We start from the raw sequence: 20,519 nt of genomic DNA on the forward strand, positions 1-20,519 counted from the left end.
CTTTTGCATGTCATCCTTTGGATTAAAAATCAATGCCCAGTTTCAGATTCATTAACATTTTTAATTAACAACCCAGTGATATGAGTTAGTCTCTATACAAAACAATATGTTATTTTAAAACATAATGGTGTGTTCATTGAAAGAAAATAAGATGTGTTCTGGACCATAAAACACACAAGGGACAATATTAATATTGCTTTGTGGCAATATAATTAAAAACAAAAATCCAACCCTTGAAAATATTAAAATTAAAACCAAATGTACCTTTTTATCTACAAAAACGAACACCCAAAAGTAGAAATATGTAAAATAGCACCCATCTTTATAAACATCACTAAAATGTAGTAAATGGTTGGTCGGATTATCTCTTAGAGCTAAAACAAGCTTTACAATACATCTCGCTTCACAGGCGAAAACAAGGACCATTCAGCTTCTCTTACTCACTAGAAAATTACAAATCGTAAAAATACAGGTATATTACAGGTAAAATACAGGCAGGGCTATGATACAGGTAAAATGGATGGAAATGCTCCAGTCCTCAACACTCCAGTAAGTGTACATCACACTCTACAGCAGTCAGCCTGTTACTGTACATGACCCTCTACAGCAGTCGGTCTGTTACTGTATATGACTTTCTACAGCAGCCTGTCTGTTACTGTACATGACTCCACAACAGTGTGTTACTGTACACGACACTACAGCAGCCTGTCTGTTACTGTACATGACTCCACAAGTGTGTTACTGTACACGACACTACAGCAGCCTGTCTGTTACTGTACATGACTCCACAGTGTGTTACTGTACACGACACTACAGCAGTCGGTCTGTTACTGTACATGACTCCACAGTGTGTTACTGTACATGACCCTCTACAGCAGTCGGTCTGTTACTGTACATGACCCTCTACAGCAGCCTGTCTGTTACTGTACATGGCAGAGACTGTAAGGTCTCGGCATTACATAGGTGTAGACACAATCAGACATAGAAGGACTGACACTCTGTCTGTCCATCCGTTAATCCATCCGCCTGTTTCTGTGTCTGTCAGTTCCCTACCTGTCGGCCTGTATGTCTACAGACTATCTCTCTGACACAACATATTTTCCGTCCGTCTCTACACTTGTCTGTCTATTCTGTCTGTTTGTCTGTCTGTTTGTCTTCATGGAAACCTGTGTCTTCTTGTCAAGTCTCTCCGCCTGTATGTCAGTCTGTCTGTCAGTCTGTGTCTCCATGTTTGTCTGTCTCTACCCCTGTCTCCCTCGCTGCCTTCACTCCATCTGTCGGTCTGTCTCCCCATCTGTCCTTCTCTCCAGTCGTCTGCCTGTCTGTCTACAGACTCTGTCTCTCTGACACTACATCCTGTAGTCTCTTCAAAAGGACGTCCGGGCTGCCACCGCCTCCCTCGGGACACGCCCTCTTTGTGGGGGAGTCGCACGCCGATGACATCATCACCTCCCCCTCCATGGTGAACGCCCGCTTCCGGCTCACGCAGCCCTGACGCAACATCTTGTTGATGTCTGACAGCTCCTGGTAGTGGTGGGGAGAGAGGGAGGACGGGCGAGAAAATTAGAGAGATGGAAGGACGGGTGAGAAAATGAAAGACTAGAGGTACGGTCACACTGAACGCGTAACGCGCGTTAGAGGCATTGAAAATCTGCATTTTTGCATAGGGAACCATTGGTTTAGGCGCGTAGATGCGTTACACGCGCTAAAGCAGCGAGTTAGACGCATTTTACGCACCTAAATAACGCGCCCAACGCACCAACCCGCGGAGTTCAAAAAATTGAACTTTTGACGCGCCAACGCGTGGCGCTTAGCCGCGATAGCCAATCAGCGTTGAGCTTGACCCGATGTCACTGGCAGAGAGATGGAGGACGCACAGAAGCAGAAAGAACATGGACGACCAAGTCATCGTTTCAGTGTGTGCTGAAACGATGAGGAGGTGGTGAAACTCACCCAGCTGTGAGCGCCTACGGAGGATGTCATGCACTAGAGTTTAGATTCTCTGCCCGGGCCCGAGCCCGAGCCGACCCGCGGGCCGGGTCGGGCAGATATTTCCCACCACTATCCTCGGGCGGGCCTTTGATCGAGCGTTTCTTTTTTTTTTTTTTTAAATCATTGCTTTATTGGCCTAGTCTGAGGAGAAATCTATGCCATAAACAGAAATATTATAGGCCTTTGTTACATGGGTCTTCTCAATGCCGTGGAACTCTCCATTCACTTGCATGGGTAGTAGTCCGGTAACTTGTCAACCCCAGCGTCTTCGGTTGCTAAGCGACGTCAACGTCTTTGGGGGACTATTTCTCTGCTAATCAACACTACGAATGCTGGTAACGAATAAATTGTAAAAAGTTATTTTTTCGTTTTGGCAAGTAGCCGTGTAATAAGCGGGATAATGTATAGAATGTTGCCGGTCATTATCGAAAATAAGCCCCTTCAGGGCGAAGCAAGACACCTCCGCTGCGCGGGCTCATCTAGCTGCGCAGGCGCGTTAGGCGCGTTGAACCATTTTTGTGACACGCAACGACCAAGCGTCAGGTTACGTGCGTAACGCGTTCAGTGTGGCCGTACCTTAAGAGAAGAGAATGGATACAGCGTTTCAGGAAACTTCATCCAGTCCTGGTTTTAGGCAGCTACGTGTGTGTGTGTGTGTGTGTGTGTGTGTGTGTGTGTGTGTGTGTGTGTGTGTGTGTGTGTGTGTGTGTGTGTGTGTGTGTGTGTGTGTGTGTGTGTGTGTGTGTGTGTGTACCTTGGAGGGGCTGCGGTTGAAGCGGTAGGTGTAGGGGTTGGGGGAGGAGCAGGAGGGGGAGGCGCTCTTGTGGGGGGAGACGTAGAGGGAGTGTCTCTGGGAGACGCGGCGAGGAGAGAGGGGCTGGGCTCTCACCGAGGGGAAGGGCGAGAGAGGGGGCGCGTCCGCCTGTAGGATACACACACACATTATAAATGACACACACATTATATATAACACACATATTATACATTACAAACACATTATATATTACACACATTATAAATTACACACACATTATACATTCCACACATATTATATATTACACACATATTCCATATAACACACACAAATTACATATCACTCCATTTTTAATGGAGCATCCCTCAAACTATTATGAGGAATTCTGACTCAGATTATGTACAATAATAGGATAAATTGGGCCCCTGGGAGCGCGTGTGTGTGTTTGCCCTTTTGTCGTGCTTCCGTGTACACGCGTGTCCATGTGTGTGTCTACCCTGATGTCGCACGTGTGCGTGTCCATGCGTGTGTTTGCGTGTACCCTGTTGTCATGTGTTGCGTATCTCAAAGCGAAGCTCTTCATCTTCAGTACGAACACAGTGTTATAGAACTGGATGAGGTCACCCCGCTCCTCCACTGGTTGGTCAGGGCCCGCCTCTCCTGAGCCCTGATTGGCCTTCTCTGCCGCTAGGGGGAAACATACAAGAGAGAGGGTTTATCATTGGAAGTGTGAGCGTCTAGTTTAAAGAATGTGAAAGGGGAACATTTTATAAAAACTAAGAATAAAACAACATTCAGGTTTGTTGTGTGTGTGATTGCGCAGGGTGTGTGTTTGCGCGCAGTGTGTGCGTATGCACAGTGGTGCGTGTGAGTGTTTTTTTGTGTACAGTGGTGCATGTGTGGGGGTAGGTTTGTGTGTCTTACATTCTCCACCAGAGGCAGGATCTATCTCCATGTTCTCATCTGCTCCCTGGTCTTTAGAGGTGTGACTCAACAGTACACTACGATACACCTACACACACACACATACACACACACACATTACAAACAAGCACATAATCCAACCACTACAATATATAATGTTTACGCGCGTAGAATGAGTGTATGGTACATAAATCCAACCATGTGTGTATATTACGTGGCTGTTAGCTTGCGTCTGTATGTCTGTATGCTAGCTAATGGAACACTTGTTTATTTCATGTAGCGGTGAGGCAGCTTATCAATCTTACGTGGCTGTTAGCTTGTGGCTGACTGCGGTAACACTTCATGATGTCCTGGAAGGAGTGACCTTCCCTGGTGATCTGCAGGAGGAGGAGGAGAAGGAAGAGAGCTGTTTGACTGCTTATATATTTGCAATACACCAGTGTGTGTTCGTACACGTTTGTCTGTGAGTGTGCGGGTATATGTATGTGTGTGTACCTTGGAGACGATGTAGACGCTACACAGCAGCAGTTGGTCGAGGTGTCGGTCCTTCATCATCTCAGAGCAGTGGACGACCGCGTGCTCAAAACACGTCCATATCTTCCCGCGCAGCTCCGAGGACACGTCCAGCTTCACGCACAGGTCCCTCAGACGCACGCTGGCAAGGTGGTACACCTGGCACACACACAAAATGAGGTAAAAGTGGTCAATTTAAAAGGACAAATCATAATTCTGGGATGAATAGAGAAGCTGTGTGTGTCAGTGTGTGTGTGTCAGTGTCTTTGTGTCTGTGTGTGTCAGTGTCTTTGTGTCTGTGTGTCAGTGTCTGTGTGTGTGTGTGTGTGTGTGTGTGTGTAGGGTTAGGCATCTTGCTAGGTTTAGAGAAACCTCGCCATCTGGAAGGCGCTGTGGATCATACTAGCAACCTTCAGGTAGCCCATCAACCCGCTCTACCTCCCGAGCCGCGGCGCCCCGACCAGCAGGCGTGCGTACCTTCCTGAAGAACAGCGCTAGGGAGCCTGTGCGTCGGGGCCGGGTGCTCCCTGGGGGGGGCTCCGAGGCCGCGGGGCCGGCGCTGACACGGCTCGGGGATGTGGTCAGAAGGAACTGGGCTGTGATTGGTCCGTTCTGGGGGCCTGGACTGGGCTGGAGCTGGAGCAACGTGATGTTACCGTTGCTGTTCATACCTGGGGACATAGAAACAAACATGCACACACGACTACATGAAGTCATTTCCAACCAACACACACGCAGGGAGGGGGCAGCGGCTCTGGGGGAGATACGTCATTATGGGCTTATTGTGTGTCCATTTCGCCACTAATTATCTTTGAATCCATTTAAATGAAATCCACAAAACGGTCAAAAAGGTGACGCGAATGAGGTATCGCGTGTACCTTGCAGTAGGCCACCTGGGTGGACGGTCACCAGGGTGGTCTGGCCCCCGGGGGGCCCTATCTTCAGGGTCCCCATCGTGCCGAACACCAGCCGCTTGGCGGGAGAGGGCACGGCGGCCGTCGCCCCGGACGACGGGGTCGCTGGGGGGTCGTCTCCGAAGAGCCGGCGCTTAGCGCTGCCGGCGGCGGGCGAGCTGAAGCGGTCGTGGACGGAGAGGGGCGAGGTAGGGACATCTGGCATGGGGGGGGAAGAGAGAGAGAGAGAGAGAGAGAGAGAGAGAGAGAGAGAGAGAGAGAGAGAGAGAGAGAGAGAGAGAGAGAGAGAGAGAGAGAGAGAGAGATTACACGGTATGTCCTATTGTAGAGAGAAAGGTGCGTCTGACAGGGAGAGAGCGGTATGTCATATATATGCGTATTGTATCCAGGTGTGTGTGCTACCTTTGCGGGCGCTGCCCAGGCCGGTGCGGACCTGGCGGATGCGGGGGTGGGCGAGGGGGGACTGCGCCACAAGGGGGAGGTGGGAGGAGGACGGACCAGAACCTCCGGCCGCTCCTGGACCACCGTCCAGACAAGCGGAGAAGTTCACCTGGAGGGACAAAACAGACAGGTAGACAGAGCCCCAGAGAGTGAGACGGCTGGACGGACTGACGTGTGTGTGTGCGTGTGCGTGTCTCCAGGGTGTGTACATTACAGTATTAGTGTCTACGACAGCATTAATGTTCACAAACCTCCTCTACGGTCGGGACCTGGTGTCCAGAAGCCTCCAGGGCAGTCCACAGGGCAGAGTCCCGGGTCCACGCCTCCTTCTCCAGGACCTGCTCCTCAATGGAGTTCAGGTGTTTCACCATGTCCCTGGAGAGACCCTCCTCGGCACGGATGAACACCTCGATCACCTGGAGACAAGTGCAAGTGCCGTGTACTGTATCAGAACTGGGATGGTACTGCGTTGGCACTCTGTTAGAACTGTGCAAAGTATTAGTACTGTTTGGTACTGTTAGTACTGTGTGAAGTATTAGCACTGTGGTGGTACTGATAGTACTGTGTAAAGTATTAGTTCTGTGTTGGCACTGATAGTACTGTGTAGGTTTGATACCTTAAAGAAGTAGAAAGGGGGCAGGCTGAGAGTGGAGGTGATCCAGGGGAAGGTTCTCTGGGAGCTGTAGGAGAACAGCACCACCTCCAGACAGCAGGCCAACAGGGAGCTGTGGAACAACTCCTGACCCAGTAGAACCTAGACACACACACACACACACACACACACACACACACACACACACACACACACACACACACACACACACACACACACACACACACACACACACACACACACGTTAGAGACAGATAGATAGACAGAGAGAGATTGGTAGGTAGAGAGACAGGGAGACCTACGGTCATGTCCTTCCCTGGGAGACGTTTGGTCTCCTGCACCATGACGTTCTCCAGGACCTTGAAGTACAGGATCTCAGCCAGCTTCAGACGCTTCTCAGCAAAATCTGAAACACAACATGAGGGGTCATACTAACGCCCTGTTTTACATAACATGGCGAAGTGTTATCTATGTGTGATCCGGCTGTGTTTTCCATGTCTCTAGTGTAATGCAGTCTAGCATGGTATGGTGTGGTGTTATCTACGGGTGATCCGGCTGTGTTTTTCGGGCCTCTAGTGTAGTGTAGCACAGTGTAGTGTTGCTAGGGCTGCTAGATTATGGGAAAAATCATAATCACGATTATTTTGGTAAATATTGAAATCACGATTATTCAAACGATTATTTTTGAGTTTTAAAACATGTTGTATTTATTCAGCATGTCTCTCCCAAAAAACTTTTTAACTGAGAACTTAGAAATTTTGCCTACACAAAGTGGTCAAAAAAAAATTGTTCCAATCTAAAATAATATACAAATATGTATCCAGCTGTTTTGTACGGAACCCGTAAAGGGACATGGGGTAAAAAAAAAAATTGTTAACGTTTCTCTTGAGCACGAGAAAGTATCTGGTGCTCACGAGAAAGTATCTGGTGCGCACGAGAATGTATCTGGTGTGCACGAGAATGTATCTGGTGTGCACAAGAAAGTATCTTGTGAGCACGAGAAAGTATCGAACGCATATCAGTGTGTGTGTGTAAGTGTGTGTAAGTGTGTGTGTGTGTGTGTGTGTGTTTGTGCCAGTGACACTACCAGTGATATGCGTACGATACTTTCTCGTGCTCACCAGATTCTTTCTCGTGCGCACGACATATTTTCTCGTGCTCACGAGATACTTTCTTGTGCGCACCAGATGCTTTCTCGTGCTTACGAGAAACATCAAACATTTTTTTTACCCCATGTCCCTTTACGGGTTCCGTAGTTTTGCCCTTTCTATAAAACATTAAATAAAAAAAATAAAAAAAATATAGAAAAACCTGATTGTTAATTTTGTGATCGTTTGACGCTAAAATCAAAATCGTGATCAAAATTGGATTAATCACCCAGCCCTAAGTGTTGCCTATGTGTAATCCAGGTGTGTTGTCCGTGTCTCTAGTGTAGTGGTCTTTGAAGGTCTGTCCCAGTGTCTTCACCCTGTCCGTGCATTGTAGAGAAAACAGTGCGGTGTAGTGTAGCAAAGTAAAGTGTAATGTTACCTATGTGTGATCCAGGCGTGTTGTCCGTGTCTCTGGTGTAGTGGTCTTTGAAGGTCTGTCCCAGTGTCTTCACCCTGCAAAGGATGGTCTCGGTAGGGTCACTGGAACACGACCTTTTGGGGTCATCACAAAACAAACTGTTAATCGATCATCAATCAAAGAAACTTTGATTACAGCACACACCATATTGGAGAGGGCAAGCTAGATTTGGCAGACAGAGTAAAAGAGAAGGACAAAGAAAGAGGGAAAGAGAAAAAGACAGACGGTTAGTGCATTTACATGCATACTGAAAAGTAGAGTGAAACCTGGTTCCCCCGTACCAGGGAATTCATGTAGGCATGAATTCATGAATTCAGGCATTTAAACAGACAAGCCTGGTTACGTGACCTGGAGATGAATCTCACAGCAAGAGTGAGAAGGAGTCACTCTTGAAAGTAAGAGATAGCGGAAGGGAGAGGCATTGTGTGAGAGAGAGATAGCGACAGTGAAAGAGAGCGACATCGAGAGAGAGAGACTCACTTGAAGATGCTGATGAGATGTTCGCTGGGGGTTGTCCGCAGTCCCGCCACCATGCTCTGTAACCGGGTTACACTCTGCGTTGCCGAGGAAACGGGCGTGACGAGCAGCTCCTTCTCCTTGAGGTAGCCCCGCCCCGTCAGGGGGGTCGAGGGAGCAAGAGACGCTGACTGGGGGAGGGAGGGAGGGAGGCAGGGAGGGAGAGGGATGAATAATAAGTCAGAGGCATGTAATTAAAGATTTTAGAAAATGTGTATGTGCTAGTGTCTGTCTGTCTGTGCGTGTACCTTCTGTACGTGCTGCTGCAGGGGGTTTGTAGGGGGTTCCAGTGGGGCCTTCCGGGGCGTTCCTATCTCCTCGTCGGCATCGGCCCCCAGGAACACACGCTCGTCAAAATCACCCACCGTCAGCACATACTCCTCGTACTCCCTGTTGATGGCCTTACTACACACACAGACACACAGACACAGTCAACTTGGTCATTCATACAGATATCTATATAGATTTACCAATTTCTGACATGTTATAAAGTTGAAACTTTATAACATGTATAATAACATGTATAAACACGTTATAAAGGTGATACTTTATAACATGTATAAACTCAATTATAAACTGCTAAAGTTTATATTTTCAAATCCAACATACACATGAGTAAAGCTGTGACTTGTTGTGAATAAAGCTGTGACTTACTTGTTGTCAATAAAGTTCTGGGGGTCCAGTACTTCCGTAAGCAGGTCATCATTTCCTTTCAGAATCTGTCACAGGAGAAGAACGCAGGTTAAGTGATGGTCGGTCGTAACACCATATCATCGGAGAGAGAATGGCAACACTGGAGTTGAGTGTGGAGCAAGGTTATTATGAATGAATGGTATGCTGTGGGGTGTTTTGGTGTGCGTGCATGCATGTGTGTTTCGTGGGAACCTGTCAGCTGAAGAGTCGGTACATATAGGGTCTGAAGTAGTGAGGTGTGTAGTGAGGACTATGGGGGTTTTGTGGGGACCTGTCTGCTGAAGAGCCGGTGCATGTAGGGTCTGAAGTAGTGCTGTTTGATGCTCTTGGCCTCCATCACCAGGCCATCGTGCTGCTCACAGAGGCGCTCCAAGACACACGGGGTGGTATCCTTCTCTGGGGAAGACAGCCCCTCGGCACGCTGGGCTGGAAGACCAGCTAGACACATACATGGTGATAAATACACAGTGGTCCAATTCTTTGGTCACCTATAGCCTCCCCAGGACCATTGATGTAGAAATCTAAATAATCTTTTTCTCCAACATTAACTTGCTGTTTTAAAATAATGCTGCCCGCCAGGAACACCCGGAAACTAAAACTGAAAGTATAATCTATAGCCACTTAGCACTACGGGGGTGGTAGTTTGAGAGTCGCCACTTATGGCATCTTCCACTAACGTAAATCTTGAACAAAAGTTGAAGATACGTCTTTGATTGATGAATATGGAATCCAGGATTGATTGCTTTCAGTAGACTAATGGGATTCTAGGTCGTAGACAGCACTAATGCACTAGCACTAAGACACACACAGCGACATAAACTCCCCCGCCTACCAGTGAATGCAGGGTTGATGAGGTTGGCCCGGTGGGAGCAGAGACTAGCGTTGGAGAACACCAGGTCCAGACAACACAGCAGGAGGTGGTACGAGTTCACCAGGTCATCAGCGATCATAGGGAAGTTCCCTGTAGCACACACAAACACACACACACGATTGGGCGGTGTTCCTCCTACAACATCCTGTCGTCCCCATGGTACCCTCCGATCATTACCATGGTAACCTCTTGACATGTTAACCATTGGTGATCTGTGTGTGCGTGTGTGCTTGTGTACCTTTAGTGCAGACAAACAGAGTCCAGCAGAACTTGAACACATCCGTGATGTGGCACGGCCGCCGTCTGGGAGAGAGAAGAGGGGAGATCCAACAGGAATGGCCGTTTATACCTGTAGCACAACACTGTGTGTGTGTGTGTGTGTGTGTGTGTGTGTGTGTGTGTGTGTGTGTGTGTGTGTGTGTGTGTGTGTGTGTGTGTGTGTTGTGTTGTACCTGTGTTTCCTGCTGCGTGGCTGCCTGGGAGGCTCTGCTCCCTGTGGGTCCTGGAACACGTCCATGAAGATCGGTTCAAACTTGCGGAATATCACCGTGGAAACCTCAAAGTTACGCTCCAAGCTGTCCATGCGCAACCTGAAGTCCTGCTGCAGGTTGGACATGTCTGCCCACTTCCTCATCTTTGAGAAGAACTGGATCAGACTGAGGAGGAAGAGGAGAACTGGATCAGACTGAGGAGGAAGAGGAGAACTGGATCAGACTGAGGAGGAAGAGGAGAACTGGATCAGACTGAGGAGGAAGAGGAGAACTGGATCAGACTGAGGAGGAAGAGGAGAACTAGATCAGACTGAGGAGGAACAGAATCAAGGATGTGGGTTATCAAGGATACGTCATCAACGGTGGGTGTTGCACAATGCACACCAGGAGTAAACGGTAGTAGGAAGCTATTTTTTGCCATCCTCTCTTTCCAAACTATAGAACCCCTTGAACCTATTTTTGGTAGTTCCAAATAAGGTCCACGAACGGGAATGGGATCCGTTCCATGTTCCATGTTCCGTTCCATGGAGAAATGTATGTGTGGATCAGAAATCTGGTTCCCTGTACAGTGCACCACTTCTTGCCTCGACCTAAACAGTTACTCTTCCGGTGCAAACGCCCATCATGACCCTCGTCAAACCCTTAAATCTTCTAATTCTTGGTCGGTGAGCCGCAGCCATGCGTGCGAGTTTGCTACCCACTGCCTGAATTTGGCGGTTGGCGTGGATGTGTGTTGCATGGTCTACCTGAGTTTGGCTGTGCGCAGGATCCTGGTGAGGGAGACACAGTTCCCCTCCATCAGACCCCGGCCCACCGTGGGGACGGAGCTCTTCCTGCACGCTGCGTACAGCGAACACGCCAGCCAGTGGACCACCTCCCCCTGAGGTCGAGTATAGCGGTTAGTCAACAGAAGTTAGGTCACGTAACCATGGCAACCTCAACGCTTGATACGTTGCGTACATTCCGTGATTGGTTGTGTTTGCATGTCAATCAGGGCCTCTCCCTGACAAGTAGGCAGATTTTAGTAGGCACGCAGAGAAATCCACACCAGACTTGCATATGGAGGGTCTGTGTATTTTCATACGGGAAAGTAATAGTCCACTGAAAATAGGTTAGCACTGTATTAACATGGTCAATTAGATTAGGTTAGGGTTATGGAAGTTAGGTCAATGTGTTTACATGGCTACTATCATAACCAACCGTAAATCAGCGGAAGTTATGTCAGTTCAAGAAGTGTTGTCCTATACTAAGCAAATGTATGAGGTTGATAAGCAATGGATCAACACTTAATATATTCTGGATTTACATCCTTATGTTGATTTGCAACAAAGGCTGTAAGGTGTACATAGCAGATAGGCAACTGGGTTATTGCCTTCACCAGGCAAAAATATTTGTTTGTGTACATGTGGACTGTATGATCAACAGACACATTGTTTCATGTCATCAACTACTTACATTATAACATTATCAACCAACACATTACATGATTAACGAACAGTATTGGCAGGACATGACACAACAATAACACTAAAACCCTGTTCTCGATATGAACAGATCAAGGCAACAGTGTGACATAGATGTCTCACGTCACGTCATGTCAACTGTCATAACATAGGCCTGCTATGAGGCCCGTTATGAAAACGGCATCAAATCGACATTGTGTTAGTCACACACACTATAACTATAACACTATAACTAAATGTGTGTGTGAATTATGTCCTGTACCTTCTTCTATTACACCCAAAATCCCCGTCAGGGATTACAATACAATGTCTCACTATATTTTCGGTGTATCCCATTGTAATGGTCAACTTTGGTTTGATGTTTTAGAAAAAATTTGAATGTCAAATACCAACACACTAACCCTAACCTTAATGCATAAATAATACGTAACTATTGAACTATAATCGGTGCTTTGGTTCAGTCATTTAAATTTAGACTACGTTATATTCAAACAGTAATGCAACATGTATTAGTGTGTTCTAGACATATTTAAACAGTAGCTGCAGACAGTGCATTTGTATTCCCGATATATGAACATGTTTTCTGTTTTTTATATCTAAAAATATATGAAATGTATATATATATTAGCAGATATACCTCCAGTGTGTATGTGTTCCACATTGCAGTGAAGTTCTCCATGGCTTCAGTAGCAGTCTGCTCGTCCATGTTCAGCTCCTGGCACAGAGTCTCCAGGCTCCTTCGGACCGAACTTTCATCCATCCTCCCCGAATCCGAATCCGGCGATTCGTCTCCCCCCATTCGTGAATCCGATTTACAGAACCGAAATTATAACTCGTGTTTATACAGACCAAAGTCCAAGAGAGGAAGTCCCGAGCTTATGTTTTGGTCCAAAAACCACCTTCTGACCGACTTCCGGGACTGCGATTCCCAGGGTGCATCACGTTGGCGCGAAAATCTGCTTGGCCGCGTCCAATGAGCGGCGAGTAAACAATGGGGAAGGGCGTCTCTTCACCGCGTCTCTCCATGTGCTCCATGACATTTTTTCACGTCATAGTATTTAGTCATTTAAAATTTAAATTGATCCCGGAATGTTACAGAATGGAGCACCCCTCGGTTTGAAAGTTAAACTCTAAGTCGTTGGATTCAGTAATTCACTTAAAATACCAGTGTGTTTATTAAACTCGGTCTGATTGCCTATCTCCCTCGTTTTCTCTTGTCTGTCTTTATTCCTGCTTGCCTGGCTCTCTCAGACTGTCTGTCTGTCTGTCTGTCTGTCTGTCTGTCTGTCTGTCTGTCTGTCTGTCTGTCTGTCTGTCTGTCTGTCTGTCTGTCTGTCTGTCTGTCTGTCTGTCTGTCTGTCTGTCTGTCTGTCTGTCTGTCTGTCTGTCTGTCTGTCTGTCTGTCTGTCTGTCTGTCTGTCTGTCTGTCTGTCTGTCTGTCTGTCTGTCTGTCTGTCTGTCTGTCTGTCTGTCTGTCTGTCTGTCTGTCTGTCTGTCTGTCTGTCTGTCTGTCTGTCTGTCTGTCTGTCTGTCTGTCTGTCTGTATTTCTACCTGCCGGCTGTTTTTTAAGTGCAGGATAGATGATGACAATGTGTGTGCTCCATCATGTATGCAGAAAAGGGAGAACCAACCTTTTGTCTCAGTGAGGTTTTATTATTATTGTAGAATAATATCATTGTTATATATATAACTAGAAATCACAAGAAATCGTTTATTCATATCCACACTACCACCTCACAGCACCAGGCTACAGATCTATTCTACAGTATTAATAACACATTCTAATGCAGAAGAATAATACAGTATAATTAACACTGCATTACTTATACAGTATATCTTACCGATATATCTTTTGGCCAGACTGAAATGTTTTGAATCATGACAAACCCAGTATAACAGTATGAAAGGACCCACATGCACAATATGAAGTGTTATTATTTATAGAATCTGAGTCTCGCTATCAAAATAAGTCAAGTGTTTCTGTCAAGGTTCATTTTTATATATTGTGTCTAAAGTATGTTCCCATGTCCCAGATTAAAGGCTTGATTACACTTTATTGAATACACTTTAAATCATGAAGGGCCAGTTACTATAGTATGGCCTTTTACGAGCGCTACATTCTCTAAACTTCCTTAAACTCACGTCCAGGGTGTGGTTGTGTGTGTGTGTGTGTGTGTGTGTGTGTGTGTGTGTGTGTGTGTGTGTGTGTGTGTGTGTGTGTATGAGAGATGGAGAGAGAAAGAGTGTATGTGTGTGTGTGTGTGTGTGTGTCTGTGAAAGGAGTGTGGGCGTTTTTGTATGGTGTGTGTATCAATCAGAGGTGTATTTGTATCAGGGAGAGGTGTATTTGTGTGTGTGTGTGTGTGTGTATCAGTGAGTGTGCATTTGTGTCTATCAGTGGGAGGAGTATCTTGAGCTGTCTCTGGTCTCAGTGGTTTTGATCAGGATTCTTGATCCAGGAGAACCGCCGTTACTTTGGAAACCATTAGTACTCTTAGAACCTGGAGGAGGAAGAAAGAAGGGGAAAAAAGAGAGGGAAGTTAAACCACCAAAAAACACCAGACTGTTTGTGTGAAGGGCCGGATTATCCATAAGGGCACTTGGGCCTGTGCCCAGGGGCACTAACCATTGACAACCAGTCGGGGGGCACCACATAAAACAAACTTTAAAAAAAAACTACGTAATTTTTTATATTATTCACTTGAAATTGTTGAAAGACCATACGCTTTTAAGAATATTAATTTCACAAAAATAACAATGATAATATTAATAAATAAATTAAGATGACCACAATCATCAAACGCTCAACTTGAAAAATAGGAGGCCGCGATTATGTAAAATGTTTGGGATAGCGCATACTGACCAGGTTCAAGGCAACAACTGAGACTTTGCAAATGCATGACATAACTTTCGACAATGCAGAATGTCTTTTGGAGTCACGGCGTTGTTATGTGGTATCGCAGAGGGATCAGTGTGAGAAGTACGAAAATGCCGTTTGAGATATTGAAGGAGTTACTCGCCAAATGAGGAGGAGACCAAAAGGGTAAAAAAATGAAAATGGATTTTGACATTTTGAATTGAGTGCTGTGCTTTTTGAATTGATAGACATTTTGAATTGAGACAATTGAATATATTGTTCACTGATCATCTGCCTACATGTATGTAGTCGGACAAGTTAGTAAATTACATTTGAGAAATGGGGGGGGGGGGGAGTTATATAGTTGAGGTATATTGCGCTGGGGCACCACATTGTATTAATACGGGCCTGTGTGTGTCTGTCTGTCAGTCTGAGAGTGGGGTGTATGTGTGTATAATACTTACTGTAGTTGGGGAAAGACTGGATGTTAAGAATAGACTGTTGTCCAATTCTGTGATGGAAAATGTTTGTTTAATTGATGTACATGAACAACCCTTTTTCCCTTTTGTTTTATGCCTCCTCCTCACCTCTCATACATTGCTCTATCCTCTCATCCTCTCTCTTCTCATCTCCTCTATCCTCTCCACCTTTCTTACTCCTCCTTTCCTCTGCTCTCTCCTCTTCTCATCCTCCCCTATTTGTCTGCTCATCCTCTCATCATCCTCTCCGTATCCTTTCCTAAACCTCCCCTTCTGGCCCCCTCATCCTCTCATATTTTCCTCATCCTCTCCCACCCTCTTCTCATCCTCTCCCACTCTCTTCTCATCCTCTCCTCTTCCTCTCCTCCTCCCCTCCTCCACTCTCCTCATGCTCTCCTCACCTGTCCTCCTCTCCTTCCAGTAGTTTCCTGTAGGTGGCGATCTCGATGTCCAAGGCCAGCTTCAGGTTCATCAGGTCCTGGAGAACCACAGGAAGTTCAAGTTTATTTGTGACCACAGTGGTGAGTACTGGGTGTACCTGGTTACCAAATGTAGTGTGTGCACTATATATACTACAGCATGGGTACTCTATATACCTGGTACTCTCTGAGCTGGCGAGCCATGTCCTGCTTGGCTCTCTGCAGGGCATCCTCCAGGTCTCGGCTCCTGGCCTTGGCCTCCTTCACAGCCAGCTCCCCACGTTCCTCTGCCTCGGTCAGGTCATTCTCCAGGCTCATACGCTGGAACAGATTAAACATCCATGTAATCTACACACACGTCTGCACTCCTCCCTGGATGTTCTTGTGAGCAGGGTTGATTATAGGTTGATAGTACCTCCGATACTCGTCTGAGATCCAGCAGTCTAATTATGGAGTAGCAAAACTTTTATGTGCATGTGTGTACCTGGGTCTTAACACCCTTTATCTCTATATGTGTATGTGTGTGTATGTGTTTGTACCTGTGTCTTAACACCGGTACAAAGGTACTGGGGTCATGTGTGAATGGGAACGGGGATTGATATTCTGGGTTCTCTGCAGCAAGTGACATTTCCCGATGACGGCCTGTAGGGCTACGTTGTGAATGGAAGCAGTGACATTATAGGCACATAAAGGGCTACATCCGTCTGATGTAGGACGCTTTCAGGGAGAGTGAGCGAACCAATCACAAGGCTCCGCGGAGACATGGTACTTACTGGGAACTATGTGTGAAAGGTGCTTATATGTGTGTGTGTGTGTGTGTGTGTGTGTGTGTGTGTGTGTGTGTGTGTGTGTGTGTGTGTGTGTGTGTGTGTGTACCGGGGTCTTAACAGCCTCTATTTCTATGTGTGTGTGTGTGTGTGCGTGTGTGTGTGTACCTGGGTCTGAAAAGCCTCTATTTCTATGTGTGTGTGTGTGTGTTCCTGGGTCTGATCAGCCTCTATTTCTATGTGTGTGTGTGTGTGTGTGTGTGTGTGTGTGTGTGTGTGTACCTGGGTCTTAACAGCCTCTATCTCGCTCTGCAGGCGGCTGATCAGTCGGTTGACCTCGGCCAGCTCTGCCTTCGCCACACGGAGTTCGTCCCCAAACTGACTGGCCTGCGTCGCCATCTGGTCAAACTACGCACCCATACACACAGACAGACACACACAAACACACACAAAAACAGAGACACACACACACACAAACGCAGACACGCACACAGTTTCAACTCAGGATTCAAATCTGCAATAGGGTTTCCGGGATTTTTCAACCAGTCCCCCCACTTCACATTAATGTACTTGTCTCAACTGGTTTGGTTATACTGGTATATATCTATTGGTCTGCTGGTTTCTCCAGACTTTGCACCTCAATCAGTATGTATTTGTATTTACTGGTCTCATACTGATCTTTGCTGAGATTTCCAGACCTTGTTCTTGTACTAGTATTTACGGATTCAGTACTGGTCTATACTGGTTTAGTACTGGTCTCTACTGCTTTCTCCAGAACTTGCTCTTGTTTCAGTATCTAATGGTATGTACTGGTTTAGTGCTGGTCTCTACTGCTTTCTTCAGACCTTGCTCTTGTACCAGTATCTACTGGTATGTACTGGTTTAGTGCTGGTCTCTACTGCTTTCTTCAGACCTTGCTCTTGTACCAGTCCTCAGCCTCCTCGCGGCTGCGGGCAGCGATGTCCTCATACTGGGCCTTGACCTCGGCCACAATCTGCTCCATGTTGAGACTGCGGCTGTTGTCCATCTGAACCACCACCGACGTGTCCTTGATGCTGGCCTGCAGCTCCCGCAGCTCCTGGGAGCGGAGAGAGGAGGCCAAACCAGATTCAAAATAACACTCTGGAGAGGAGAACATTCGACTAGTGAAGGATGAGTATGAGAGAGGAGGAGAGAAGTGTAGCAGAGAAGATGGAAAGAGATGAGGAGGAGAGTCGAGGAGAGAAGAGGAGGAGGATGAGAGCAGTGGGGGTGGAGATGGAGGGTGAATAAGGAGAACTTGCAGGAATCAGGTCTGACCTCGTCGTAGATGTTCCTCAGGAAGTTGATCTCGTCGGTCAGCGAACCAACCTTATCCTCCAGGTCTGCCTTCACCAGGTAGGCTGAGTCCACGTCCTGCTCACACAAACACACATTAAATAAAAACATGCACACGCATTATACACACGCACACACACATTATACACATTGATCTGACCTTCTTGAGGATGACAAAGTCATTTTCCAGATTGTTCCTCTTGTTGATCTCATCCTCGTATCTGAGAGAATGAGACAGAGAGACAGAGACAGAGAGAGAGAGCAAAGAGAGTGAGAGACAGAGAAAGAGAGACAAAGAGAGTGCAAAAGAGAGAGAGATGCAGGAAGAGAGATAAATATATCCAACACCATCAAATGTTAGGTCCTGCCCCAATATACTGTTGAAATAAAAGGGAACCCCTTTTTAACCTTAAGACTTCTAGTCGATAGTATTATCTAACCCTATGGTGAACCATCCAACCCTAGAGAGCCGTTCTAGCTGTGAAACACAGACCACTCACTTGTGCTTGAAGTCCTCCACCAGGATCTGCATGTTCCTCAGCTCTCCATCCAGCTTGGTCTTGTCGTTGTTGACCAGGTCCATCTGGCGCCTCAGGCCTCCCATGTAAACCTCAAACAGGGGCTCCACGTTTGAGCGGCCCACCCCCTGGCCCTGCATCAGGTCCAGCTTGGTCTCCAGCATCTTGTTCTGCTGCTCCAAGAAACGCACCTGGAGAGGGTGTAGAGGAGACAGAGAGAAGGGTGGGGGAAGGATTCCCCTAGTTGTTTATTAACAAAAAATTGAATATACAGTGTGTTCATCACACTATATCAGATATATATAGTGTGTATCAATATCAGATATACCATAAACAGTCTCTCTGCGTATGTGAAAATAACAGTATGTTTCTAAAACAGTAGGCCTGTGTAAAGCTATCTCTGAGTTTGTTCAAAAGGCTAGTGTTGCTAGGCTACAGATCACCCCACCTGTCTATTGTGAGCTCTGGCACTGAGACAAAGGCACCTTTTCTTTCAGGTCTCCGGGCCGATTATATTACAGCCCAGGAGGACATCAGATAGCGCAGAGAGATCCAATACCCCACCTCCTCCAAATGGGCTTTCAACTTGTAATTTTATTTTGTACAAAGCTCTACTATTTGGTCTGGCTAAGTTTTAAAAACCATGTAGGTACGGTGAGGCCATCTTGCTCAAGGATTCCTACAGGTAGACTGCAGACACTGGGGTTTGCACACAGAACCTTTCAGCTGGGACTTGAACACCCTTAACACTAGACAAGACTATCCCTCCATGTCAATGGCTTCTCTGTTAGGTTAATACCAGTGCTGCTAGTGATGGGTCAAATGCAGAGATCAAATTTTGTTTCGAAGATCTTGTACTTGAGAAGTACAATAACAAATAAGGCTTCTTTTTTTTCTTCTTCTGCTTCTTCTTCTTCTTCTTCTTCATCTACCAGTTTTTGTCAACATTCCCAAGTTAATGCACTCTCTTTGGGACTGGGTCTTGTAGACTCTTTTCTCCGAAGCAACTTACAGTGGTTCAGAAGCATGTAATTTAGGAGCAGTTAGGGGTGAGGGGGCATCTTGTCTGGGATTGGGTGGATCGAACGTGGATCACACATTTTGGCTGGGAGTCACCTTAGCTCACACTGTCCTTTCCCCCACTCCCACGTTTAACCTTTTACTGTTAAAATCCAGTAAAAACAGCTATTATTGATCACCATGGGGGGTCCCGCAAACAACCGTGAAAGCTCAAAATTATTTAATAATTCAAGGTATGTTTGACTATCAAGCGAGACACGTGTGTCCCATTTTGACCCCTTAGGTAAGCTGTTTACTGGGAAGGTGGTGAGGAGACCCTGAGGAGGTCTTTTCAGGTATGGATAATGTGGAGGGGGCTGTATCTCTGCGGATGTAGCCAACAACAATAGCTCTATTGTAGGAGTGATGCAGACTCTGTGAGAAGCACTAATATAGGGTATCGGTGTCTCGTATCAGTGGGCGATCTGCCCAGGTCGGCTCCAAACAGATCATACTCTCCCGGATCCAATGTTCATATGGGCTCAAGTAAACTATTAATATTCATTGATAAACACAACATTGCAAAAACAGAATGAATGATAACTATATTTTTGGTAAAAAAGTCAAATCTAAACTCTAAAACAAAAGAGTTATCCTAGGCAGCAGTTTGGATCTCGTTATCAAGTTAGAATCATTAAAAATGTCCAATTTTCAAGTCATCCATCTCCCTGGAAATAATCTCCAGTATAACTAGTTATTAACTACTCTTACTAGTAGTTAGATCATTCATACATTGTATAAATAGTTATCTCTGGAATGACTGTGAGTTGTCTGGTAATTATCTATGCTCTAGCAAAACCTTTTTTCTGGTAGTTATCTCTACTTGAGTATAACAAGTTATCAACCATGTAAAACAATAATTTAAGTATGTTGTTTGTGAAGATAGATTAAGTCCTTCTGTTATCTCTCGTATTACTAGTTATATTTGGGAGTCATCTTTCGTGGAACTAGGCTGGTTGGTTGATAATAGGCTACCTTGTCTATGAAGCTTGCGAAGCGGTTGTTGAGGCTCTTGATCTGCTCCTTCTCGTGGGCTCGACTCATGGACAGGTTGGGATCTATCTCCAGGTTGAGCGGTGCCAGGAGGCTCTTGTTAATTGATAGCGATGCTAGCGGGGAGGCCAGGCCCGAGTGGTGCCCGTTGGTGCCCGCGTACAGCGAGCTGCTGCTCAGAGACATGCCGCTGAAACCGCCCGCTCCTTGGCCACCGTAGCCGCTGAGCCTCCGTTGAACGGCGCTGCCGCTGCGCATCGAGCCGGTGGTGCTGATCCGCTTGGACCGGCTCAGACTCATAATGGTAGCAGGAGAGACCGAGAGATGGAGAGATTAATATATATCGATTGAGACA

The 20,519-nt window shown here is 46.4% G+C and overlaps 2 protein-coding genes across 2 annotated transcripts; both read right to left on the reverse strand.

Annotated features, from left to right (window-relative positions):
• Positions 1 to 81: 81 nt before the first annotated feature.
• On the reverse strand, positions 82 to 12,642 carry rbl1 (retinoblastoma-like 1 (p107)). The gene is made up of 22 exons (XM_079748647.1): positions 12,392 to 12,642; positions 11,038 to 11,171; positions 10,253 to 10,456; positions 10,039 to 10,103; positions 9,762 to 9,890; positions 9,201 to 9,367; positions 8,891 to 8,955; positions 8,485 to 8,641; positions 8,201 to 8,367; positions 7,682 to 7,794; positions 6,454 to 6,557; positions 6,155 to 6,292; positions 5,790 to 5,954; positions 5,500 to 5,647; positions 5,062 to 5,295; positions 4,661 to 4,854; positions 4,166 to 4,342; positions 3,976 to 4,047; positions 3,671 to 3,758; positions 3,288 to 3,433; positions 2,747 to 2,914; positions 82 to 1,524 (listed from the first exon to the last, which is right to left on the reverse strand). Exons 1-22 carry the CDS (start codon positions 12,551 to 12,553, stop codon positions 1,327 to 1,329), a joined length of 3,195 nt encoding a protein of 1,064 aa, XP_079604773.1. The 5' UTR covers positions 12,554 to 12,642; the 3' UTR covers positions 82 to 1,326.
• A 1,507-nt stretch (positions 12,643 to 14,149) lies between these two features.
• LOC307084324 (intermediate filament protein ON3) lies at positions 14,150 to 20,464 on the reverse strand (the record flags this gene model as incomplete). Its single annotated transcript, XM_079748660.1, has 10 exons — positions 14,150 to 14,256; positions 15,077 to 15,123; positions 15,493 to 15,569; positions 15,688 to 15,831; positions 16,560 to 16,685; positions 17,191 to 17,355; positions 17,577 to 17,672; positions 17,755 to 17,815; positions 18,095 to 18,303; positions 20,147 to 20,464. The coding sequence occupies 10 exons, from the start codon at positions 20,462 to 20,464 to the stop codon at positions 14,150 to 14,152; spliced, it is 1,350 nt and encodes a 449-aa protein (XP_079604786.1).
• Positions 20,465 to 20,519: the final 55 nt, after the last annotated feature.

Source organism: Pollachius pollachius, assembly GCF_949987615.1.
Source record: "Pollachius pollachius genome assembly, chromosome: 12".
In the NCBI taxonomy this organism is placed as follows: domain Eukaryota; kingdom Metazoa; phylum Chordata; class Actinopteri; order Gadiformes; family Gadidae; genus Pollachius; species Pollachius pollachius.

Coding starts and splice junctions, on each gene's coding strand:
- rbl1 (XM_079748647.1), bottom strand. CDS start 12,553: ATGGGGGGAGACGAATCGCCGGATTCGGATTCGGGGAGGATGGATGAA. Junction 10,104..10,252: donor CCACGCAGCAGGAAACACAG/GTACAACACAAC, acceptor TCTCTCTCCCAG/ACGGCGGCCGTGCCACATCA. Junction 4,343..4,660: donor TAGCGCTGTTCTTCAGGAAG/GTACGCACGCCT, acceptor TGTGTGTGCCAG/GTGTACCACCTTGCCAGCGT.